This window comes from Copadichromis virginalis, linkage group LG22, assembly GCF_057382275.1.
Source record: "Copadichromis virginalis isolate Kocher_CV1m ecotype Utaka linkage group LG22, C_Virginalis_male_GT1.1, whole genome shotgun sequence".
Classification (NCBI taxonomy): Eukaryota; Metazoa; Chordata; class Actinopteri; order Cichliformes; family Cichlidae; genus Copadichromis; species Copadichromis virginalis.
Genome location: NC_140638.1, coordinates 13879281 through 13904954, shown reverse-complemented (window position 1 = coordinate 13904954; position 25674 = coordinate 13879281). Strand labels below are relative to the sequence as shown.

The 25674-nt window shown below is 40.0% G+C and overlaps 2 protein-coding genes and 1 long non-coding RNA gene across 3 annotated transcripts in view; 2 read left to right on the top strand and 1 right to left on the bottom strand.

Moving 5' to 3' along the window:
• The window catches only part of LOC146682973 (uncharacterized), a 25917-nt gene extending 4160 nt beyond the window's left edge, over nucleotides 1-21757 (bottom strand). Inside the window, exon 1 of the long non-coding RNA XR_014917760.1 lies at nucleotides 21691-21757. This is a non-coding gene — a long non-coding RNA (uncharacterized LOC146682973). The remainder of the gene's footprint in view (nucleotides 1-21690) is intronic.
• Nucleotides 2271-17895, top strand: LOC146682974 (phosphatidylinositol 4-phosphate 5-kinase type-1 alpha-like). Its single transcript, XM_085445740.1, has 16 exons — nucleotides 2271-2406; nucleotides 2781-2930; nucleotides 6275-6309; nucleotides 6532-6615; nucleotides 8575-8705; nucleotides 8854-8971; nucleotides 9731-9883; nucleotides 10743-11042; nucleotides 11177-11373; nucleotides 11472-11555; nucleotides 12195-12243; nucleotides 12328-12412; nucleotides 12499-12669; nucleotides 12833-13019; nucleotides 13907-13991; nucleotides 14085-17895. Exons 2-16 carry the CDS (start codon nucleotides 2882-2884, stop codon nucleotides 14088-14090), a joined length of 1734 nt encoding a protein of 577 aa, XP_085301866.1. The 5' UTR covers nucleotides 2271-2406; nucleotides 2781-2881; the 3' UTR covers nucleotides 14091-17895.
• Nucleotides 18695-25674, top strand: psmd4a (proteasome 26S subunit ubiquitin receptor, non-ATPase 4a). The gene is made up of 10 exons (XM_085447022.1): nucleotides 18695-18777; nucleotides 19353-19493; nucleotides 21748-21862; nucleotides 21972-22058; nucleotides 22192-22260; nucleotides 22417-22632; nucleotides 23407-23515; nucleotides 23610-23741; nucleotides 23954-24006; nucleotides 25082-25674. The coding sequence occupies exons 1-10, from the start codon at nucleotides 18752-18754 to the stop codon at nucleotides 25250-25252; spliced, it is 1119 nt and encodes a 372-aa protein (XP_085303148.1). The 5' UTR covers nucleotides 18695-18751; the 3' UTR covers nucleotides 25253-25674.

The window sequence follows — 25674 nt, the reverse complement described above, 5'->3', positions numbered from 1 at the left end:
TGATGGGTAATAAAGGTTTCAGTGTGGTGTAGCATCTTTGTGCAGTAAAAAAAAAAAAAAATCTCAAATCAAAACTTTACAACCACCATTGATTGAGTTATCTTCACTAATATAATCCAGACCACAATCACTGGAATGGTCATCTGTGTGACTCCTTCAAAGTAAAAGGTGAAAGCGTTACAGGAGTTAAAATCTGGTGACTCCAGCTCCCATATGATTTGACTGACATTTTGAGATTCAGCAAACCATTCAGTGACCCCCGTTTCATATGGATGGGGGTGTTGTCATCCTTGAAAAGACACAGATCAAGGTGATCACTCGGAACAGTTTTTTAGTAATTTGCAAGATCAAAACAATCACAAATTTGATTTTTTTTTTTCATCTGTTATTAACTTTTAAAAAGGAGCCAAACTGATTTTACTTAAAGAAATCCCAAAGAATGGAAGACCACAGGGACAGTTTTAATTAAGGCCGGAAGTGACAGGTCAAGGAAAATCTTAGATAAGCAGAGGCAAATGATGGTGAGAACAGTCATAGTCAACCCACACACCAGCTCCAAAGACCTGCAACATCATCTTGCTGCAGATGGTGTCACTGTGCATCATTCAACTATTCAGCACACTTTGCACAAGGAGATGCTGTATGGGAGAGTAATGCAGAAGAAGCCTTTTCTGCGTACATGCCACAAACAGTCACTTGAGCTATTCTAAAGCACATTTGGACAAGCCAGCTTCATTTTGGAATAAGGTGCTGTGGACTGATGAAACTAAAATTGAGTTATTTGGGCATAACAAGAGGAGGTATGCATGGTGGAAACAGTACACAGTATTCCAAGAGAAACGCTTGCTAGCCACAGTCAAATGTGGTGGCGGTTCCATCATGCTGTGTGGCCAGTGCACGTACTGGGAATCTTGTTAATGTTGAGGGTCACATGGATTCCAGGCAATATCAGCAGATTCTTGAGAACAATGTTCAAGAATCGGTCACAAAGTTGAAGTTGCGCCAGGGCTGGATATTTCAACAAGACAATGACCCTAAACACTGCTCAAAATCTACTAAGGCATTCATGCAGAGGAAGAAGTACGATGCTCTGGAACGGCCACCTCAGTCCCCAGACCTGAATATTATTGAAAATCTATGGTGTGACTTAAAGCGGGCTGTCCATGCTGGGAAACCACTAAACCTGACTGAACTGGAGATGTTTTGTAAAGATGAAAGGTCCAAAATGCCTTCAACCAGAATCCAGACTCTCATTGGGAGCTATAAGGAGTGTTTGGAGATGTTATTTCTGCAAAAGGAGGATCTACTAAATATTGATGTAATTCTTCTGTTGGGGTGCCCAAATTTATGCACGTGCCTAATTTAGTTTAAGTCACAATTGCACACTTTCTGTAAATCCTATGAACTTCATTTCACTTCTCAAATATCATTGTGTTTGTCTGCTATATGATATACTTAAATGAAATTGCTGATCCAAACAACCAATGATTTATGAAGGAAAAACATGAAAATTCAGGGGTACCCAAACTTGAGGTGCATACCACTGTACTTGGAGTAATTCTGGTGGGACGGCCACTCCTGGAACAGTTCCCTGCTTTTCTAAGTTTTCCTGATTTGTGGATAATGGCTCTCACTGCATTTTGCTGGAGTCCCAAGAAATTAGAAATTGCTTTGTAACCTTTCCAGACTCATAGACATCAATGACTTTGTCTCATAGCTGTTTCTATAGATTGTGACATGCCGTGTTCCTTTTTAAGATCTTAATTCAACTACCAATGAAATTGAACTTTTTCACAACAAAAGAACAGAGACAAAGGTTTCTGCATGACTAACCACAAAAGTAAATGGCACTGTATGTGTGATCATGAAACACTAAATCAAGTCATTAGCCTTCATTAATACGTCATTCAACTTAAATTTTGATACTTCAACTACATTTTATTCCCAATGTATAACATTTTGAACAAAACAATTTTACTACATGATAATATTGCTACTTCTACCTTTTTAAAATGCTGTTTAGCAGTACAAATAAGTTATTTCTCTCTTCTACGTTTTTAAAAATAGCTACTTTTGCATTTCTTATTATTCCCACTACAAAGCTTCTTAACTAATTCTTTAGATTAAGTTATTTTTCTTGTTTTCCCCACCTTTTTTACATTAATTTTAGAAGGTTCTTAAATCATGGGGTGGTGTTATGTTATTTTGAAAGTGCCTATGTTATTCTGAAATATTTCCCCACCGGAAATGCTGTTCTTGCCCAGACTAGCAGCCCAAACAAAACTGCCGCTTCCGCACTGCTTCCTTGTTTATTTGTTTTGAGGAAAACACCGCCTTTATAAAAGAATAAAAAGTATTTTTTAAATTTAATTAGAAGCTATAAGAACGTCTAAACACGATTTTCTGGTAAGTTTAATGTTTTGTGTGTATTGTCGAGACTTATCTGTGTGGTTAAAGTTAGAAAAGTTAAAGCAGCGGCAGCTAGCGTTGTCGCCTATGTTCAGTTGAATAGCGCTGCTCAGACGTTTCGGTATCTCCCACATTAACATGTCACAACACGCATTAGCCTCTCTGTGTTGTTGTGTGTGTGTTTCTTTTTAAAAGTTAATTTACTTAATAGCCTACTCGATGCTTAGTCGCTTTTGGTAGGAAGCTGCCGCCTGTTTATGTCACCTTTGTCTCCATCAGCAGAGCTGTTCAACGTGGCTGTTGTTGGTATTTCTAGCATGAAATCATGTAGAGTGTTTACTGTTCTTGAGCTGGGCATTTTTTCCACACAGGTCCACGCCTTGCTGAACTGACGTCACCGATACATTTGAAGGGGTGAATAAAGACCCCCAGTTTCCTCCAAATCAAGTCCAGAGTGTAGTTTCTTGTCTGAATGGCCACAGCTGCAGAAGAGCCTCCAGGGCTACAGGGCCAGACTGGCAGTAAGTACTGTGTTGTAAAACACCACCTTTCGTGCCAGTGCATACAACATATAGCCTGAAATAACTTTAATTGCTTCATACAGATTCACTTCTCAAGGCATGTCTCAGAAATAAGCGATGACTTATTTCTGAGACATGACCCACGGTTAGGTCTCACATGGTAGTGTACTCAAGATAAAGAGGTGGGGGTCCATTCATATGGGACCACCTGGGGATAATAGAGGAGTAGCCAAAAATGCTTACCTGACATCATGTATGTAAACTATGCTTAATTATGTTGACTTATGCATGTTGTACACAGGCATATTTTAAATACTTCAATCATTACAATCAATATAGATGTATAATTGAAGCCATTTAACAGAGTCCTTAATAGGTTAAAAGACAACCTTTTTTTTGTCTTCAGTAAATTTGGGGCATCTCAAATAAAAGAAGAAGAAAGCAAATAAAAGTACTTCGCAGAATATCTTAACTATTCCTTTAATGTGTACTAAAAAGGAAAGAAAATGGAAAAAATATGTTTATTTACCTCACATCACAGTAGATTTATGACACAAAGTTTTCATCAGAGCATCTGAGGTAAAAAACAAAAAAACAAAAAACAAAACTTTAATTGAGTACAAAGGCCACTTTTCTTGGCCCGAGTACATAATTACATCTTAAATCAGATGTTTCTGGCTGTCCTTGATTTGATCTTTAAAAAAAAAAGTGGTTTGCAGGACAAAGTACATGGATCTCATGCTTCACAGAAAGTTTACGTACTTGCCTCACTTTATTAAAGATTAAAACGAGCGCTTTTCCAGAAGTTTTGTGCCATTGTGTTAAATGGTAAACGTAGAAATATATAATCATTTTGAATTTGATGCCATCAACTCATTTGGGACAGGAGGATGTTCAACACTGACTGCTCTAGTTATGAAAACATACTGTTTTCTCCTTATTGCTTAACACAGGAATTCAGCTGCACAACAGTTTCACACTATTTCTATCCCTCTGAACACTTTTATATACACCCTGTCACTGCTGTCACTACTCCAGAAAAATGTTGTTACTCAGCATCCGTTCTATGGAAATGTACAAGAACAGCATAGACTCTGAAGAAAGGAAACCAGTTGTTGACTGTAAGAAGAAAGAAGCGATGAGTAACCGGAACTGAAATTAAGGAAGTGTGAATAATAAAGTGTTGAAACAAGAGATTTTGGCCTCCTTTGACTAGTTTTACATTTTCTAATGCCACATTTTTGTTAGTGGGTGTTGGAACTGCAGTAATAATAATAATAAGTCCTTACTGGATTAAACAAGGACCTCTTTCAAAACTAGCTGTCTTTCTAGCTGCGTATGTAGCGAGAAAAATTGGTATATTAATGATGCTTTCACACATGTGTGAGTTAACCCTGCCTTGTGAGCTAATGCCCTCCCATACCAGTACAGATTTTGGCTTTTTGAACTGATAGCAGTCTGAATGGTCTTTCCCTCCCTGAACTCAGAGGATGAGGCATTCATGCTATCCAAAAAGGATTTTGCATTTTGATTTGCCAGACCACAGGCAGCAGGAGGCATACAATGGGCTTTGGGGATGGGGCTATGAACCTAAACATAACCGGTCCATATATAGTGAAGGCAAAAAGTCTTTGTTATCTATGTCAAGAGAGGTCTGAGTATTTTCCTGTTGGTTTTGGCCATTTCACAAACAAAGTTAGAGTAAATGAAATCTTATAAAAAGTACCCACAAACTTTGCCATTCTTACAAATTGTTTAACTGAAATCAAAAATAGATGTGTGCTATTAAAAAAAATGAAGCTTAGAGAAGTTGTTTATTATTGGTCAAATAAGGTGGATCCAAGCATCAGCTCTTTTCTTAGTTGATTCTAGCCTCAGTTTTGAGAAGTGTCTCCCAGTGCTTCTACCATTTTTGGAATATCACAAGATCGATACTCAGTTTTAGTGGCACTAAGACTATCATTCTTGCTTTTATTTCCTCTCATTTGGATTATTGTAATTATTTTAGCAGGTATCAATCACAAATCATTGTACAGTCTTTTGATTGTTCAAAATGCAGCAGCCAGACTTATAAACCCAAGCGAAGTTAGTGTATTTAAATGCGTTTTAATAACCAAGGTCACGTGCATTACATTTAAACATACTGCAACTGCTGTCCCTGTATAGAAGCCTGTTAACTGGCCCCACCTCATGCTTAAACATGAAAGGTGATTGAGTGTTTGCTGTTCGGGGTTCTTGATGGTGGAGTGACTTGCATGAGGAACTCCGTCTGGTTTTGTTGGTGCTTAAGTCTCCAGTCTTGTGTGTTTTATTATAGATTTCATACCTTTGACATAATCATCATCATTATTATTATTTTTATTGGTTCTACTATCACAGTCCTGGCAAATTTCCTTTAACTGAAAGCCAAAAAGCTCCAAAATGTTTGACATGCTGGAGAAACTCTCAATAGTCAGTTTTGAGCTCAGGCCTAGAGCAAGCAAAAACCTTTCTGGATTTAAAATAAATGTGTTTGTTGTCTTAGTTTTATTTGTGGATACAGCAGTTGTGTACACTGATAATGATTTTTATGAGGGTTGTTCACAACAGGATTGTGCTTGCCTTTATTGCATTGCTGTCTGAGCATTGAAGATGACAGGCATTTAATATTGCTTCTTGTGTAGATTAGAAATATTGGCAAACCCCTCCCCAGCTTTAGTTCTGCAAATTAATGGCCAGTCATCTTCCTTATTACAGTCGTCTGGTGATGTTGTCTGAACCTGTTGTTGCGTTAATCAAATTCAGAATAAACATATTTGTTAAAAAAAAACAAAAAATTTTTGTGTCAACACAGTGTCCCAGCTGTTTTGGAAATGGTGCTGTAATATACATAATAAATGTTTAAAGGAAAGTGAATTGCAGACATCATGATGTTGTGTCACTTTCACAAGTGTGTTTCCTTAAAGATGAACGGAAGCTAAGTGTCATTAAGTTCAAACACCAGTAATATTACAGTGTAATACACATCAGGAAATTCACCGGCTTTGTATGAACTCACTTTAATAGCATCCTTATCTAATTCCTTCCATTGCACACAAAGACCTGCAGAGTCAGTTCTGGAGGAAACTGTCTTCTTTCAGAGGTAATGTTTGAGGTGTGTCTGCATGTTCAGCTGCACTCTCTATTTTCAGCGTTAGGGAATGGTAGAAGCTGTTTCCGTCTGTGTTGTTTGACATTACTGCATCCACTGTAATAACTGTTTGCCTTATCTGCTCATTTCCTGTCCTGTGTGTGTGTGTGTGTGTGTGTGTGTGTGTGTGTGTGTAATTTCCTGTGTAACATTATGTCTTTCTTTCTGATTCCAGACTTGAATGGGTCTCGAAAAAATGCTTCAGCTGAGGTGAGAAATGAGGGAATTTGTGGGGAAGAAACTGAAAATCTGTCTCGGTCAGTTAGGAATTGCACATTTCTTTCCCCATAAACAGTTTGGGATTAGCCCGTATTCTGCTGACAGGTCATTTGTGCCTTCCTGTTTGAATCGTGAGAATATTACATGTTCCTGCACTTACAATGAGTTCTTTTCCTCTTGTAATTCTGTTTTGTGCCATGTTTATACTGACAGGGTCCAAGTGCTAGCACATCTCAGGCTTTGAAAAAAATCGGGCATCGTGGGATCGATCCCACTGGGGAGACGACGTACAAGAAGGTTGGGGATCAGCCATTGCAGACTTAAGCACATTTTTTCACTCTGTAGAGCTGCATCTTACAAAAACTTTCATTATCTTTTCCTCTTCCAATTGTTCTCTTGATGAGTTAATGAATTATTTGGCTTGTAAAATAGTGATAGTAGTGTAATCTCAAAATTTATAAATCTGTGCCTTGGTTTGTCTGCTGCTCACTATTCTGGCCTGTGAAACGCACAGCAGTCTCTTTTTATTGCCATTAGCTTAACCCTTCATCACCCACACATATGATCTAATCTGTCCTGCCTTCTTGAATAAGTGCTCTCCGCTTACTGCTAGTGTTCATAATCTGGAAATCCTTATAACGCAAGTGCTCTGTGTCTTTTCCCTCTCTTCAAACCTCATTGTGGGACTTCTTTGTGATTATTCAGTTGAACTTGACACCCACAGGGTGTTTCTACAGGCTGTTGGGAGCTATAGTTACATTTCCTACAATTTGTGAAGTCCACCAAAACAGTGTTCCATATTTTAAGATAACCCTATTTTATCCTATAATGGACCTTGGAACAGCCGTTTGTTCATTCACTGTTTGAAACACACTGTTTAAGGCCCCAGTCAGACAGGCCTAGACCAATAGAAAAGGTAATGAAGTACCTGTTTGTGAGTATTACCCAACTGGTTTACTGGAGGCTGCTGCCAGCTGCTGGGAAGTTGGTGTGAAGGTGAAGTTTCCCAATTCGCATAGGCCAAGACACTGGTCAGTGACCCCTGGCAACTACCGGTCACAAGGAAAGTGTGTGTAATCTGTGGGCTGTTGCTGGAGTTTGCTTGAAGTCACTTTGGTTGCAAAAATGTATGCAGGGCTGCAACACAAGCATCTTTCCGATTGCTTTGGTCATTTTTGCATGGACGGCACCATCTTGTGCGCAAACCCTTACAAACTGCTCGCTAATTGGGAGTGAAACTGCGAAAAGTGCAAAATGGAAACGGAGACCATTCGTGACTTGCTTTGTTTGGATGACTTTTACTTTTAAGACAAATGGTCTCCGTTTCCAGCTTGTGTTGCACTTCTTTCAACTAAATAGCAAGTATTTGCAGACAAGCTGGTTTCCTCTGTGCCAACTCCAGGTGAGCAAAGCAGTCACAAAGAGGTTTTTGGTGCAGCATCTTCTTTGCAAGTGAGTTCACCATGCGACATTCAGCAACCGCTCTTCAACCTGTCGGGGTATACACAGTTTTCCAAGTGACTAGAGGTTTCCAGATGGGTCATTAACCAGTCAAGGCCTGTGTGACTAATGCCTAAACTTCCTTCTTTCTTCCTTTAGCCGACTCCCTTCTTATTGGCCTCCTTTCCTAAACAGCATGCTTGAACGGCAGGTGGGTGGGCTACTGTGCTCACAGACAAGCTTGATATGAACATACGGTATTAGGGATGTCAGGTTAAAGGAAGCTGAAGCTTTGTACATGTTTAATAGAAGCAACAACCACTGTAACCATGCATATGAAAAAGCATAAATGGTGGACTTGAAAATGCAGCCACTAATAGCACTTGTAAAATGTGCACTTGTGCTGGCACTTGTTGCTGTGGTGGTACTTCACACTGTTTAGAGTACATTTGAACCAAACCGGAATATTTTCCTCCTTTTTAAACCATTGTAGGCTTTACATTTATACCTGACCACATAGCAAGTGAAAATGAAAGCAAACTGAACATTGGTCCCAGTAGAGATTTGCCTCTCAGCTGAATGTTGAATGTTGAGTGTGTTTGTACCATCACCACCACCCCACCTAACAGTAAACATGGGCTCTGTTTGGTGAACCTTTTGAGTTAACCTATCTATTAATCTTTAGTGAAATGTCTGGAAAAAAAAGTGTCTCCCACCTGCCAAAGCTTGCAAGTCCCTATGCCACTTAATTTCTTGAAGTATTCACTTTGAAATGCATTTGTTGCATTTGATACATGTAAGTTTCCTTTCTTCCAGACAACATCATCAGCTCTGAAAGGTGCTATCCAGTTAGGCATCACGCACACGATAGGCAGCTTAAGTCAAAAACCTGAAAGAGATGTGCTGCTGCAGGACTTTGAGGTGGTGGAGAGCATCTTCTTCCCCTGGTCAGTTTGTAACGATGAATTAGTTTGTAAAGGAAATGAAATGTGTGTCTGCCCTGTGTGCAGACAGGATCAGGATATTTTACTTCTGCAAGCCTACTTTGAAGCTGTGTGGAAAATAATCTTGTGCTCCTCTGTTTGTGACCTGCAGTGAGGGTAGTAACCTGACACCGGCACACCACTATGGAGACTTCAGGTTCAAAACATACGCCCCGATGGCCTTCCGCTACTTCAGAGAGATGTTTGGCATCCGGCCCGATGACTACATGGTATTCTTGTATAATCACCAATTGTTGTCCAAAATATTTCTGAGGAAAGAGAGCAGTTCACTTTTGGGGAAAAGGAGTGTTTGAGTAACTGTGACTAGGGAAGTGTGAATAATGGAGTATTGACACAGGAGAGGAGTGGAGATGCTGTTCTTACGGTTTTAAAGTAGGGGTGTCAAATGTAAGGCTGGGGGCCAGAATTGGACTGGTGACAATTCCAATTTGGACCGCCGATTTTGAAAAAATGTGAAAGAGGGCATAATTTTCAACTGTATATTTACAAGTTTTACAGCTTTTCCTACTGATCAAGACCTCTCCCATCATCATTCATACTACACCAAAGAAAATTCAATTATAGATATCTGTAATTTTACACGTTTACTTCTTACAGTTTAAGCCTAAAGAAGCATGCTGACAGATTTCTTTAATTTACTACAGCAGTATTTCATTATCATGTAGAAAAACGGAGACCTGTTGTTGAAATTGCACTTCTTTGGCCTCTATTAAGATATCACATTGATTAAATGTATATTTAAACTTTTTTTAGACTGACAGATATTGGAGATATTTGGATATTTCATGTTTTCTGCCTCCTGCATGCTCCCTCCAGGTCCTGCCTCTCGCCCAAACCAAACTCTGTATGCTTTGTAGTGAGAACATGGCTTCAGTCAGCATTCATGTGTAAAATGTAGCAATAAGATTGTGTTTTTTTGCTTTTAATCACATGTGTAAAGACCGTTTTTTTTTATGTTGTGTTTATAGTATTCTCTGTGTAACGAGTCGCTGATCGAGCTGTCCAACTCCGGGGCGAGTGGATCTTTGTTCTACGTCTCTAGAGATGATGAGTATATCATCAAGACGGTGCAGCACAAAGAGGCAGAATTTCTGCAGAAACTGCTGCCTGGATACTTCATGGTATGATTTGATGGTCACAAAATGTCCTAATCATCATCCTGTTATCACTATCAAATGCAAGGTCTTGGATATCAGTGGCGCTTTTACAGCGACGCTTTGCTACCTTTAAAACTAATCTGCAGTTGTTTTGTTAGTCTGCAACTGCCATAGCTGTGGGCATTATGTTTTTATGTTGTCCTCATGTACTCCACCTACGATTATTATCATGATATCCCTTGGTACTCCTTCTGGGAATTTTATTCATTATCAACTTTAACTCAAGGAACTGATTAGAATTTAACGGCCAAAGATCAGCTTTCACCTCACGTGTGTTAATTGTTGCATTCTAGTAAAATTTCACAATAGGAGTGTCCTGAGAAATTTTGCAGATATGTTTCTTTGGATTGAAGGACGACATGATTAGATTTGGTACTATGACTTTACAAAACATGTCAACTAACACAATAAAATCAGAAGCTGTCATTTTGTCTTGAGGCAAAATATCAAAGGTCACATCTGGATAGCCATGGATGTAAAATGCAGCCAAACGGGTTGGTGCAAGACGGGAACTATGAGGCCGTATTTACAGTTACTGAAGTAACACTCTGCAGTCAAATATTGTTCCTACTTTGTTTTCTTGAGCTGCTAAAATGCTTTGTTTGTCTTTAAAGTCTCTCTCAACTAGTTAGTCTGGTTTTCATTTAAAGCACTCGACATGCTTGTTACTGACTGAGTTTACTTTTGCTCTGGCACATCTGCCTTCTTTTTTTATCAGTTTACTTAAGTCAACCATTCATTTAACTTTTGGTGACGCTGATACTGATGTTTCTTTTCATTTTGTCCATATTTCTTCCTCCTACTATTTTTCTTTCTGCCTTAGAACCTGAACCAGAACAAGCGGACCTTATTACCAAAGTTTTATGGGCTGTATTGCGTCCAATCAGCTGGTAAAAACATCCGCATTGCAGTCATGAATAATCTGCTTCCTAGTGCAGTACGAATGCACCTCAAGTATGATCTAAAGGGCTCTACCTACAAGCGACGAGCCTCGGCTAAAGAAAGAGAAAAGGCTGTACCCACTTATAAGGACCTGGATTTCATCCAGGACATGCCTGAAGGGCTCTCGTTGGACGCTGATAAGTACAATGCTCTTTGCAAGACCCTCCAGAGAGACTGCTTGGTGAGAACTGTGAAAACATGAGGCTACCAGAATAATAACAGTGTTGGAATTGGTTTAGATAGAATCAGTAAAATGTCTTCCCTCTAAATGTCCTCCTGATCTTATAGTACTCATGTTCCTTAATTTCCATCCAGCTCCTGCAGAGTTTCAAGATTATGGATTACAGCCTTCTGGTGGGAATTCATAACGTAGATCAGGCCTGTCAGGAGCAGGCCAACGAGGAGGCGGGGGCTGGGGCAAAGGGTCAAGTTCAAAAGGCTCTGTACAGCACGGCTATAGAGGCCATTCAAGCAGAGGTGGGACGCATGGGATCCATGGAAACCGAGGACAGGTGAGTGACGGAGTGTCTGTGATCGTATCGAGCAGGCTTGTCCCACCAGTTTCTGTCTGAGAAGAATTACAGAAGACTAAAGGTGTTTTTGTTTGCAGAACGGGAGGAATCCCTGCACGAAACTCGAAAGGCGAGAGGCTGCTGGTGTACATCGGTATTATTGACATTCTTCAGTCTTATAGGTAATAATTCACTTTATTGTCCTCATTGAGCTCACATAACAAAAGAAGCACATGAACAGGAAAGCAGCAGCTTCCGTCTTTGTCTGTTCAGAATGCGTTCAGGGACCGTATCAAGTGTTAAACCCCGGTACACTGTCTCGTTAGCTAACCTGACGTTTTACACTAAAGGTCAGAGCGGACAGTAGAGAATGACTACGGTCGGTCAGTGAGGCAATGAATCTTTGTTACTTTATTTAGAAACTGTGCAAATAAACGTTATCTATACTGGAAAATCTCTGCCAACATGTAACCATGACGCCACCTGTGGTGACTAAAATATGATCTTCTTTGTTCCACTGTGGACACGTGTGGCCAACATCCAAAATAGAGTTCACATGACATGAGTAAACAGGATTTCAGCATCCAGATAAAACTACAAGGGCACTTTCAAATGTTTCTACAGTGAGCGTGTGATAAGAAAATACTTCTGTTTGAGGATCTAAATTTTATGAAAAGCATAGAGGGGGGGAAAAAGTAGTGCTTGGACGAATGGGTAAATGAGGCAAGCTGCATTGAGCAGTTAGAGTAGAAAAAGTTCTATATAAGAACCAGTCTAGTTACCATTTACCATCAAGTCAGAGTGTGTGTGTGTTTTTTCAGATTGGCAAAGAAGCTTGAACACTCCTGGAAGGCTCTGGTTCATGATGGGGTAAGGACCCTTACTAGTACTAGCTAGTTTGGTTGCAATGATTTAACAATACAGATTTTAACTTGTTTTATTTCTTTTTTTCAGGACACTGTATCAGTGCACAGACCGGGTTTCTATGCCGAGCGATTTCAGAAGTTTATGTGCAACACAGTGTTTAGAAAGAATGCATGTAAGTTTATGTTGTCTCCGTCTGAACATGACTCTGTCACACCAGTGTTACTGCACAGACTCAAAGTTTCTCTGTCTCGTATCTAGTGAAGACCTCCCCGTCTAAGAAGCGCCGTGCAGGAGCCGGTCCTGTGAAAAGAGCGGCTGGCTCTGGACCTTCTCTGATGACCCAAGCCAGCAGCAGCAGCACCGCCCAGAGTCCTTTGCTCCAACATCAAGCCAGTTCAGACACCAGAGAGGACAGCGAAGCAGACAAAAGTGAGGATGAAAGAGCACAGAAGCTTTAACTTCTCTATGGGGAACTATTTATGTTTCATATTTTTCATGACAGCTGCAAACATTTAGTCTTCTTACATGTACCACTATGGGAGATGCTTCTTTTTCAACACAGCAATAAACCGTTTTTGTCCCCTCTCGCCAGTTATGCTCGCAGGTCGTCCTGACCTCCTCCCAGATACCATTCCTCCACGCAACCCTGTTGCTAGCGCTGTTGAAACTGCCATCTCCTCCTTGGGAAGCCCCAGATTTTTACCAGCAAGTCGTCTTCAGTCTAACACTCGGGGAGAATCTTCGAACAAGCAAAACGAGGAAGACAGCACCCCCAAGGGGTAAGAGGGGACATATAGTGTAATAGTTTGTGTATTAACGATCCACCTGTCACTTTTATGACAGTACACACAGACACACACATTTTCCTACAACACACCAGTGTTATCTGAATGCATTGATTAATGTCTAATTACACTAACTGAATATGGTAGTACCAGAAGTAACTTGTAATCATCTACTAAATGTTCTGCTTTGGATATAAAGTGCACACACCTGCTGGTGTATTTGAATCACCACAAGAGCTGGACAAAATACCAGAAACAAAACAAAGTTCAACAACAACACAGTAATAACATATTCAAACAAAAATGTCTTTAAAGATGAAACACTTAGTTTCACCTAAAACAGAACTTTATATATCCTTCTCTGAAGTAAGAAATCTTCTACTTCTCCCATTTAAAGTGATCCGAAATGCAGTGCTTCTTTCAGGCTGTATTAGAGGCCTACATTTTTAAACTCCTTTTTAGATAGGTCAGCTTTCACATGATGTTTTCTTCAGTATTTTGTTTTTGCGTGTATGGAAGTGTGTATGTTGGAATGAACGTGTGATCCTTTGGTTAATGTGTGGCTTTTGTTCAAGTTGTGAAACACTTTGAAAAGTGGAATGCAAATCAACTTAGGAATAAATGAATGACCCATTGATGCACAGATTGGAAGTGAGGCCTTCTCAGAAGACAAAAATGTGCCTTAACCAGAACTTCAGGAAAGTCAACATTTTCCCAAAGCAGCACAGGATTCTAGGCATGGAAACAAGCGTCGAATTAGCTCATAAAGCTTTCTGTAAAAAATGCAGTGTATATTCTGTTAATATTTTCACCTCCACAACCAGTGCCTCGTACTGTGTTAAGGTTCAAATGCATCCTCATGACTCTCCTGTTGTTTTCAGGGCTCAGTCTAGGACTCTTGAAGAAAGTGTTGCTGAGGAAGCAATCTCACTCAGCGACGTAGTCCCGTGTGTAAGCAGCTGCTCAGTAAGTTGATTTCAAACCTCAGGTTCTGCTATCAAAATATTTACTCGTATTTGAACTTTTTTTAAAACTAATACTCTTTCACTTGGTTTGCAGGTGTAGATGTGAGGAAAAAGAATGACTTGAAGGATGTTCTGAGCCTTCCTGAAATCTTATAACTCCCTTGGTATGATTTGAGGTACCAGAACTTACAAAAAAAAAATTACGCAGTGCATCTCCTGGACCAAGAGGGATATGAAATGTTTGTTGTCTTTGTTTTTTTTGCACAATATGATAATGTAACTGGGCGGTTGTGTCGCAACACTAGTAACTGCAGACACGGTAATGCTGTAGTTATTGAACACTATTATTAAACCCATAGGAGAAGTGCCTGTAGTCACAACCAATGATCATTTTTGGCTCAGTTAAGCATTTAGTGTGGAAATGTTGCCTTATTGAAGAACTGAGATTCTTCATTCAGGCCTGGCTATATACGTCATTGTCCTTTTTGGGATTATTATTATTTTATTTTATTTTTATTGCTTCTCTCTTCTTCTTCTTTTTTTTTTTTGACCAAATGGCTGTAGCACGTCTTCATGCAGATTTTTCTGTGTGCCTGCCGCCCACCCAAAGGTCCAAGTCTAGAGTAGTGTTTGTGCTACCTGCTTTGACGGAAAGCCTTATGATGAGGATTGAGAACAGAGTTTTAAATAAAGTCTTAGTTTTTAAAGAAATTACTGTATTCATGCATTGTAAGCTTCTGATTTTTAAAAGCTTACTCTGAATGCAAATCATGCAGGACGAAAGACCTTCAGCTTGTGCTTTTTATTTACCCAAGTATTCCCGTGGACCTGGAGTGCTTTTACAGACTGTGAATCTTAAATATCACCTGTGATATTCAGGCCAGAAGGTTATTTTAAATGTTTTCTTTTTATACGACTGGCTTGTATTCAAATGAGACCGATACTGGTACTCGGTAGCAAAACTAATGAGTTAGTCAGCTTCGGTGTCACGGACCAAACCGGCAAAGAGAAGCTTGTGTTATATATGCAAGAAAAACAGAAATAGGAGAATCACACTAAACCTAACCACTTTAGGTAACCAAAGAGCATGTTGTGGCATTAGTACAAACTGGTACAATCACTATGTTTTTGTAATAAGTTGGGACATTGAAATTAATATTGTACTAGTAAAGTTGCAGTAAGTTTTTTTTTAAATATATATACATATATACTGCCAGCACAAATGAAAAATTACTGTTGCATGTAATTTGCCTTGTTTTGTTTTTCTCCAGAATAATAGACTCCTATTTTTCTTTTCTTTTTTTTTTCTCAACACTGTGGTTTACGCCTAGCTGAAGCTAATGTGGCCTTTAGCTGTCCTGCAGTAAGTCTGACCTTTCCAATTTAGATTATAATAGTAGCTCTCAATATAGTTCAACTTTTGTGAAAATCCTGTGTTAAGAGAGTTGTGTGTTTAACTTTGTGATATATTTGGAGGGTGTTTGTGCTGCTTCACAGGACACAGTGCACACCAGCACAGTGTGCACTGTTGGTATAATGCTGTTGCGCTTTTGTGACAAGAACAGCATCGTTGACCAGCGTAACACCTGAAACAAACCCTCGCTGTCATGGAGTTGCGGAGCTGCAGCAGTTTACAAGTTGCTGATGTGCATCGTGCGCAAAGAAAGCATCTACTTCTAAATTCAGACATGACTGTCACCTGTACTTTGTGTGGGATTTTTGTGTTTGTTTTTAATTGATTGTGTTAGTTTTTAAGTGATTTTATTTTTCACATCTAACAGCACAGGAAACTTTTCTAAATGAACGTTTCAAAATGTGTGGTGGAATAGTTGGACCTACTTAAGTGTTATTGTTGTTTTCGGTCTTTGTGGCCACTGAAAACAAGGGCAGGATGTGCAAAAAAAAAGAAAGTGAGTAATATAGAGTTGGTAGGAGCTTTGGCTGCTGAATATCTGAACTATAATCATTGGTGGTACTGCATTTTCTTTTCCACTATTTACATTTATTTGCTGCCAGAAGCAAACTAAATAAAACTGCAACTATATATGACGACTTCTATATACTTTCTAACTGATTTATGATGTGCTGTCTTTGGTTATTTTATCATTATGCATTCCTGTCCATTCGCTTTTTACTCATGCATTCAGCATTTCCCAATTGCTACTAATATTTTTTTGTCTATATTTATTACAATCTTAATATAACTTGTTGGTGCAATTTCCCACAGGCTTTAGCATTTCCCTCGACCTCTTATTAAATTCTGATATTGATCTGTTGATGTTGTCTTATGATTGTAAACCTCTCAGCAGGACCTGTAAATCCAGGGTTAATTTGATTTTGTTAGGTAAAGCTAAGAGTAGTGAGACTGAAAACTGAGGGGTACCTATTATGGTTTAACTGCTATTTTTTCATTAGTTAAATGGTGATGACTGCCTGATGTGTAAAGGTGGACGCTAGCCTACCTTTTCATAAGCTACAGTGGAGATAAAGAGCTTACACACCTCTGTTAAAATGCCAGGATTTGCTGATGTTAACGTAAAATTATACCAAGATATTTGCAGGTTTTTTTTTCCACCTTTTAATGCGATCTATAACCTGTACAGTGGAACTAAAACTTATAGTTTGTTGGAGCATACAGAAGTCTTTTAGGGGGAGTACATCTCAACTTTCTTCTTTGCAAAAAGCACTCCAAATCTAACGGACTGTGAGGGTGTCTCCTCTGCACAGCCCCCTTTAGGTCAACCTGTAGAAAAATGCTGAAAAATGTAGCCAGGCTTGGATGTTTGGAAGTGAGAAAAGGCTTCTGTTTTACCACCCTACCCTACCACATAGCCCAGACTCATGAAGACTACTTGCCAGATGACCACATTTCTTCTGGTCTCTTCATAAATTTTAGAGTGATGTCCAGTCTTTGCAGTCCCACTGCCAAATATTCTCCACGTGTTCATGACTGTCTTCACTGTGTTTTGTGGTACATTTAATGCCCTCTCCTGATTGATACCTTTCAATAATGTCATTCATTTGACAATAATGGCTATGACTTTAAGATGCAGCTATGTAAATATCAGGAACATCTCACTAGAACATCTGAATTATATGTGATTTTGATCAAAAGATGGCAGGTGTGTGCAGACTACTTAACATAAATTTGATTGCAGTTATTCGAGGTTGTCAACACTTATGTTTTCAGTTTATGTTTTAGTTAAACTGTGTAGTTATAGGTCGCACTGAAGATGGAAAAACAATCAAATTTTTTTATTTATTTATTTTTATATATCACAAAAACCTGGCATATTAACAGAGATGTGTAGACTTTGTATTTACTGTAAAACACAAAACAAAATGTTTTTACTCTCATGTACAATGTCTTAACTTGGCGTTATGTTTGGCTCATGTTAAACTGCAAATACTTCCCAAGTATTTGATGTCTAAAAATGCTGAGCTGCATATAAGGATATAAGAAAACTGTAACTTAAGGGATGCTTTTTTGTTTACACCGCATATTTCAGTGAAAAAACTGTGCAATAATTTAAACCAGTTGACAATTTTCCCACCAGGAGGAATTATATAAAGGCAAACCGCATTTGTAGATTATTTAATTCACTTGTCTGTTAAACCAAACTCTGAGGTGATGCCCTGTCCCGACAATAAAAGTCTTAATGGTTCCAAACAGATGCACACGTAGCCCTATTTATTACAGCGTTATATAATGTATGTATTACTCTGGTCTCTCTAATGTTTATTTGTAATTGTGGTGGATTGACAATTGCTTGCTCCAGCATGGCAAACCTGAATTGAAGACATGAAACTTTTTTTTTAAAGCCTCCTGCTGTAACTGTTTTAAATCATCCTGTATTTTTTTTCCTACTCTGAACTGTTTAGAATAAACATGTGGATTCATCTGCTGTGGTGGCCAGTTGGGAAATAATTGTATTCGTTCAGATTATTAAACATGACTGTGAATGAGAGGGACGCTACAGTGAAGGTGAGTGCACAAGAGAGATGAAGAGAGTGCAGGCAGGGTGGCGTGGGTAGAACTGAGTATAAAGACTGATTTGTGAAAGAAGGAGAGCAGCAAGAAGGAACTTGAAGGTTTGCTATGATGTATGATTTGGAGTTGCTGGCAAAGATGGAGCTGAAATTAGAGCTGACATATCTAAAGATGTTAAAAGTTTCATTAGCAGTGACCAGAAGGGACAAGATTAAAAATGAATACATATGCGGGACAGCTGGATCGAGCGATTTGGAGACAAGGTTAGAGAGGCAAGGCTGTGATATTTCGGATATGTAGAGGAGGGACAGCGGATATACTGGACAAAAGACGCTGAATTTAGAGGGAAAGAGGAAGACCTCAGAAGAGATTCATAAATGTAGTGAATGAGGACATGCAGAAGACTGGTGTGACAGATGCAAGGAATAGATGATGGCGACCCCTAAAGGCACCAGCCGAAAAGAAAAGATGATTCGGGGGTGATAAATGAGTTAATCTATAGGTTATTACTGAAGACAAAGCCTATAAATAGTTTGACGAAGAAAATGTTTCGGGGGTAAACCTGTATGAACTAGTTTAATTCTTATTAAACCAGTTCCCCCTCCCCAAAGAACTTCTAAATAGTAAAGACCAGCTCTAATTATACTCTCTAGCTCTCTACAACCTGAAGGAGACAAGACTTGCCCAATCATATTTCGCTTTGTTCAACCGTCGTCCAATAATCTGTGAGCTTGTTGGATTACGACAGAAAGCAACAAGAAGTTTCCAAAATGGTGCTTGAAAGTACTATGGTCTGGTAAGAACTCTACAAATGTATTTTTGTGTGTGTTTATAAACCCCTTAGCGGTTCATATGGAGGTGTACCAGTAAGTTACTTTATAAAGGGGCTCACCGAGCTGCATATGGGGTGAATGTCGCTGCCAGCCAGGCTGATAATGCACAGTTGATTGTGGGCCGGCTAACGCAATATCGACCGGCTGAGTCATTGTAGCTAAAGTTAGCCTTGATTTGAGGTCTTATTAAAGTCTTTATTTACCTGCAAGCCACGAGACTTAATTTCCAGAATGTCGCTGGTTACAGTTTGGTGTTTTCTGCCTAAATTATTAACTGACACCAGCGGTTACTTGATTGTTTTCCAGCGGCATATGTAGAGTCACCTCTCGCTAACGTTAGCAAGCCGTGCTAGCTGTGACTGTTTTTACCCTGTTACGCTTTATAGCGGCTAAACTTTTGTTTATTGCTTCTCCCGGTGAATATATTATACTACCCATTCGGCCAATGTAGGTTATGGCTGATAATGAATTACGTGAACGCTTACTAACTCTTAAGCTTTGTGATGGAGTACACATTAAAGTGCTGTTTCCTCTTCAGTGTGGACAACAGCGAGTACATGAGAAATGGAGACTTCCTGCCAACGAGGCTACAGGCTCAGCAGGATGCTGTCAACATTGTCTGCCACTCCAAAACACGCAGCAATCCAGAAAACAACGTGGGCCTCATCACTATGGCAAAGTAAGCCGTTCTCTCTTCATTAAACAATTATGTGGCTAAAGTCATAACACTTCATTAAATCGTACATGGTTACTGATGATGGCTGTCTTCAGAGGATGCAGTGCAATGACTTCCTTCTAAATAAAGAAGTGCATTTGTTGTCTTTGTGTAGAGGCTGTGACAGCTAAGGCCTGTACAAAACAAGTTGAACATACCCAGGGTAGATTTCCGTTATCTGGATTCACTTATCCTAACAGTCAGGATAAGAGGTCACACGAAGAGTGTTATTCTCTCCATAAGTTAACGCAAGAGTGGTTTTTGGCAGCGTCTGACCAATCACAGTTATTGATAAGTGTACTGGCAACAGACTGGCTGATTTAGACTTTAGATGCTATTAAAAAAAAAACTTAAGGCCCTTACACAATCTGTGTAAAGAAGTCCAACGATCTTCCAGGAATGCTGATGCTATTTTCTGGAGTAGTGGTGATGATTTATACTTGTTGTTCTTTAAGCTTGAACCCGACCTACTCCGGAGCAGGTTAGATTTGCAGAAGATTTGCTATTGACACACTTTAACAACGAGAAGTCTGGGCTCGGGAGAACCCGAGTGCCCTGGAGGGACTTTCCCTGCCGGATACACGATGGACGGGTGGCAGAGGATCGTGTGCCTGGCGGGACTGTCGATCGAGGACGCTGAAGATATCTACATATTCGGAACCATGATAACAGGGTTCTTGCTGATCGGAGCTGGCTTGGCCCTGGCTTATCGGAGAATTAAGAGAGCGGAACCGGCTGTTCAAACCCCCACAAGGCTGCCCGCTGGGATTGGAACAACAGGTGCGACTTCTCAGAAAGGGCTCACTGAAGGCAGCATGGTTAAGAGCTTGGAGGCACTTACGACTGCAGTGAATGCTCAGAATAACACCTTTGAGCGTATGTATGTTGGATTACATCAGGAAAGAATCAACTCAGAACAACATCTCTGGGCGGAGCTGGATTACACCTCGGATCAGTTGGCTGCGGTCGTGAGGTCTCAGAATCTGCTAGGTGAGCAAAAAGAGTGACAAGACCACAAAATCGACGGCTAATAACATCACGGAGAAGCTCGCAGCTATTAACGGGAGACTGAGAGACCAGTGTCGGAGTGTTAAAAAACAGCTTGAAATTCTCCATCATAACCCGGCTACCCCTTTGGCGCCAGCTCAAGGCTGGAGCCGAACAACAACTCCCTGATAACGACTGTGTTGAGTCTGTTCCTTCCCATTCCCTACAAGGCCACCTGGGTTGGCTGGAAGACTGTTTACTTAGCCTGGCAGGGCGAAGGACACTGTCTCAGCTGAACTATGGACACGCACACACATACATATACTGATACTGATAAGCACTCACCGACGCATCACCCTCCCTACCCCGGATCCAACGCCACCTCCAACGCTTACCTCCCCCATGATGTGGACATTGGGTCAGCTGGAGGCGCAGTAGAAAGATTGCAGCGGTCCCAGATCAGATGTACACACTGGAACACTTTCCCATGTTGCTGTCTGTGTTTATTGTGTTATGGTGTGTTGATATCTGTGCATTTCAATGTTTTTTTTTTTCCTCGCTACCTGGCCTGACCTGTCTCCCCAATGTGATGTTTGTATTGTATGTACGGTCGGCAAGGTCTGTCATCTCGGTTGTGGGCAAAAGACCTGCAACTGACAAATAAAGGCTATCTCATCTCATAAGTTACCCAGTAAGTAAGTGGTCCATCTTTGTAGTACTGAAAACCCCGATGTTACCTGGATAACACAAAATCCTACTTCATAGCTCAGACCTCTGGCCTGTTGCTGCTGGGTCTGAGGTTTAATACTGTTTGCTGGTTAACCATAAGCATTTTTACAAAAGATAAGCAGGTGTTACATGAGCTGTGCTAGCTCTTTTCCAACCCGTGGTTAATGTAAACAGACATTTGCACAACATCAAAACGATCAAACTATATGGTTTCTAAATGAGGAGCACTTCCTTTAACCACCAGTCTGACCTGCTATTTATGAAAGCTGCTCTTTAGTACACCACACTGCTTTGACAGAGCTAATTCTAATTAATATTTAGTATTTTAATATTAATATTAACCAATTGTTAATTTGTTAAATGTGTACTTTACTGGGATTATTTGGAATTGGCACAAACTCATTTGACAGTGTTGTGTATTAAATTGTGTGTCAGATTTAATTACCTGTTAAGGTAACAACTGAAGGTGTTGACTCCTGGGTTTTTGTATGTTTTCTTGCAGTAACTGTGAAGTCCTGACCACACTGACTCCGGATACTGGCCGTATCCTGTCCAAACTCCACGCTGTCCAGCCCAGAGGAAAGATTTGCTTCTGCACAGGCATCCGAGTCGCTCATGTGTGTAACCTGTAAACTGCAGTAACTGGTTAAAAACAAAACAAACAAAAAAAAAACAAAACAGTTTATGGCAGTTTATGATCCATAATTTTATCCTTTCCCTCTTTAGCTGGCCCTAAAGCACAGACAAGGAAAAAACCACAAGATGAGGATCATTGCCTTTGTTGGGAGTCCTGTGGAGGATAATGAAAAAGATGTGAGGACCTTTTGTTAAATGTTCTTTAACTACACATTATATGCAAAAGGTGTAATGTCTCCTGCTGTCTGCGCACTCATGTGTTTGTGCATATTTCTCCGCCTGCTGTTGTCCTAATCTACCGATTCTTCAGCTTGTGAAGATGGCAAAGCGCTTGAAAAAGGAGAAAGTGAATGTGGATATTATTAACTTTGGAGAGGAGGTGAGACATTGTTGGATAATCTTCCATATCAGAGCTATAAAACGAGATGCATTAAAGCCTACCAACATTTTTCTTTTTTTTTTTGTATTGTTTTGTTTTCATTTCCATATCTGGTGCTTCTATATCTAAACAAACTGTCTCCAACTATTTGTTCAGGAGGCGAACACAGAGAAGCTGACTGCTTTTATAAATACTCTAAATGGGAAGGAGGGGACGGGCTCCCACCTGGTCACAGTCCCTCCAGGACCCAGTCTGGCTGATGCTCTGCTGTCCTCTCCCATCCTGGCCGGGGAAGGAGGCTCTATGATGGGTCTCGGTGCAAGCGACTTTGAGTTTGGGGTGGATCCAAGTGCTGATCCAGAGCTAGCCTTGGTAAGCAATATAGGGAGGTGGGTTGAGAAGCTGATAATGTGGTATATTATGTGCCAAAATAGTTGCATGGAAAAGGAGAAAATTAAAAATCCTTTCAGATACTCAACTCAAAGCCTGCCTATGCTGACAGAGCTACTGCTGCTTGTGAGCAACACTGGGGAGTTTATTTCCCACTACCACTGTAAATACAAAGACCATAACACACACCAGCAGGAGAACCTTATTCATATTTGATAATAATTTGGTCTTCCATAACTAGAGAACAGATGTGGCTATTGGCACAACTGATGGACGTGTAGAGAATGGGTGTGACGCTCCAAAGCAGTCTTTAAAATGGCAGTAAAGGAATGTGTGACTTTTAATATCAATGACATCATCTTTATAAAAGCTGATAATCATGAGGCCAAAAATGTAAAGGACAGCTCTTCTACACTAGTTCATTTGTTTATTTAGGAAATAAATTATTAATGGTGTTATTTTCGATGCTGCCTCTTTTGGAAACTTGCGTGTCTAAGGTTAATAAAAGCAGGTTGTTTTAAACTATTTCCTGCATAACAACTTGACGACTATCTCCACAGTTTCCTTTCTTATATCTATATCTTGCCCTTGTGCCAGATACATGAAACAGAGTACTCATTCTTTTACATGACTTCAGTCATATTTCAAGTACTCTGTGGCTTTGCCACAAATTTTAAAAAGTGACTTTCTTGTTCCTGTCCTGTGGACTGAGTCCATCCTGTGCCTTTTTATCTCACCGTGCTGCCCCTGCTTTAGGCCCTGCGTGTATCAATGGAGGAGCAGCGACAGAGGCAGGAGGAAGAGGCCCGCAGAGCTGCTGCCGCTTCTGCGGCCGAGGCAGGCGTGCCCACACCCAGCGCAGATGGTGACTGCAGAATTCACAGATCGTTATTTTCACCTTTGAGATAAAAATTATTACAGTACATTAGAATTTAACCAAGTGTTCTTTTTAAACGCAGAATCAGAGGAGGCTTTACTGAAGATGTCAGTATCTCAGCCTGAGAGTGGTGCAGCAGTGCTTCCTGACTTCAGCAGCATGACCGAGGAGGAGCAGATAGCCTACGCCATGCAGATGTCTCTTGCTGGAGGAGGTAACTTCCACTTATGATCAGTGTATTTGTTTTAACTCGTATGAATGTGAGAGTGAATGAATAGTGGTATTGTAAAGCGCTTTGAGGGGTCCCGAAAAGCGTTATATAAATGCAATCCATTATTATTATTATTATTATTATTATTATTATTATTATTATTATTATTATTATTATTGAACATAAAGCATAACTATCCTCTTATTTGTGAACAGAGTATGGTGAAATGGACACAGGAGCCCCCATGGACACAGCTGAATCAGCCAAGGTGAGTCATCATAATGATTTAAATTGAGCAACTGTTATTTTTGAGTGTTGGATGTGAAATCATCATGCTTTGTGGACTTTTCATAAAGTAATAAAGGAAGGAAATATTTCGAGTTATTCCAGCACACATAATGTGAACCGACGTAACAGCTGGAGCCCTTTCAAAGACTCGATACGAATAAAACACATTAAATTAATAACCTGAAGGAGGAATGATTTCATAAGAAAGTAGCTTGTTTCTGAATAGTCGGGGTTCAATCTAGCAGATATTAAATATAAGGAGGCACTTGCCTTTCAGTAATAAATATCCATCTATCAAGTTTAACAATAGTGAGATGGACCTGAATGTACTCAGCATCTTTAAGCATCAAATTGTATTTCCTGTGTCTTTTTGAATAGTTTGCTATTTTAAATGGTGTTCATTTGTATGAGCATGGTGTCATCGTGGCAAACTGTTCTTCAGATGATAAGACAACATGCAGACTAGATGAGCTGGCAAAGTTCTAGGTGACAAAATGGTGCTAAAACCATACATACAGTGGTCACCGATGAGCCACAACATTAAAACCACATCCTGACAGTGTGTGAAGTGAAATGCCTGTGCTTCTATCAGTTTCTGTAGATCTGTGACTGCACAAAAAGCTTCAAATAACCAGCAGCGGGCAGCCTGGTGGTGATGACGCTATGAAATAGATAGTGAAACAGTGGCCCACAGACTAGCTGTCATACATATCATTGACACTGCCCCCTGGTGAGAGTGCACAGCTACAACATGTAGATAACTGTCTGCAAAGTTCTGCTAAGGACCAACGCCCAATCATTCTCATCCCACCAAAACAACACAGGACCCCTGTAGATATTCTGTGGGGCTGGTAATTAATCCTTTCGGGTCCTTTTTGGTCCTGTGACATCATTCAGGGGTTTAAGTGGAATGTGTAAAAGTAGCATCTGAATATATGTCAGGACCTGTGGTTTCCCTGCAAAACATCACATTCAGTGCATTTTTAATTTTAGTGGCAGAATCAAACTTCCATATAGCAGCTGTGTATAATATATGCTGTATCTTAACTGAACAGGAGGAAGATGACTATGACGTGATGCAAGACCCAGAGTTCCTTCAGAGCGTCTTGGAGAACCTGCCGGGTGTCGACCCCAACAACGAGGCCATCCGCAACGCCATGGGTTCCCTGGCCTCCCAGACGGGAAACAAGCCAGATGGCAAAAAGGATGAAGAGAAGAAGAAATGAGGAATGAAATAGAGAAACATGAACAATTGCAGACTAATGCAGGATTTCCTACATGTATGACAAGAATGCTGATGCATCGCCCTGCATGACAGCACTCAGACATTTATTACTATCCTTCTCTGTCGAGACACTCAGAGGCACCAATATAGAAGAAAATACTGCAGTACTGAATAACTATGTAGTGTTTAATATGCCCACAAAGAAACTGATGCTATTAAAATATAATAATGGTCCATTCTCAAATTGCCTTGTGCACCCTTCACTCTACATTTCTCTACATGGTTATAACAATTAATGATAATTCTCGCCACAGATTTTTTTTTCTTCTTTTTTTGTGGTGGCAGGCTTTGAAACCAAACAGTTAGCCACACTCCTGTCATGTCTTTGTGGGTTTCTTTTGCAATAAAAACTGTCTAAACATG

Bases quoted from the DNA above. Each gene is read 5' to 3' on its own strand.
- LOC146682974 (XM_085445740.1), top strand. From the start codon at position 2,882: ATGGCCACAGCTGCAGAAGAGCCTCCAGGGCTACAGGGCCAGACTGGC. The intron at 6,310-6,531 runs GTGAGAAATGAG...TTATACTGACAG, and splicing joins GAAAAAATGCTTCAGCTGAG to GGTCCAAGTGCTAGCACATC. The intron at 12,670-12,832 runs GTGAGGATGAAA...CCCTCTCGCCAG, and splicing joins GGACAGCGAAGCAGACAAAA to TTATGCTCGCAGGTCGTCCT.
- psmd4a (XM_085447022.1), top strand. From the start codon at position 18,752: ATGGTGCTTGAAAGTACTATGGTCTG. The intron at 19,494-21,747 runs GTAAGCCGTTCT...GTTTTCTTGCAG, and splicing joins GGCCTCATCACTATGGCAAA to TAACTGTGAAGTCCTGACCA. The intron at 24,007-25,081 runs GTGAGTCATCAT...TTAACTGAACAG, and splicing joins ACACAGCTGAATCAGCCAAG to GAGGAAGATGACTATGACGT.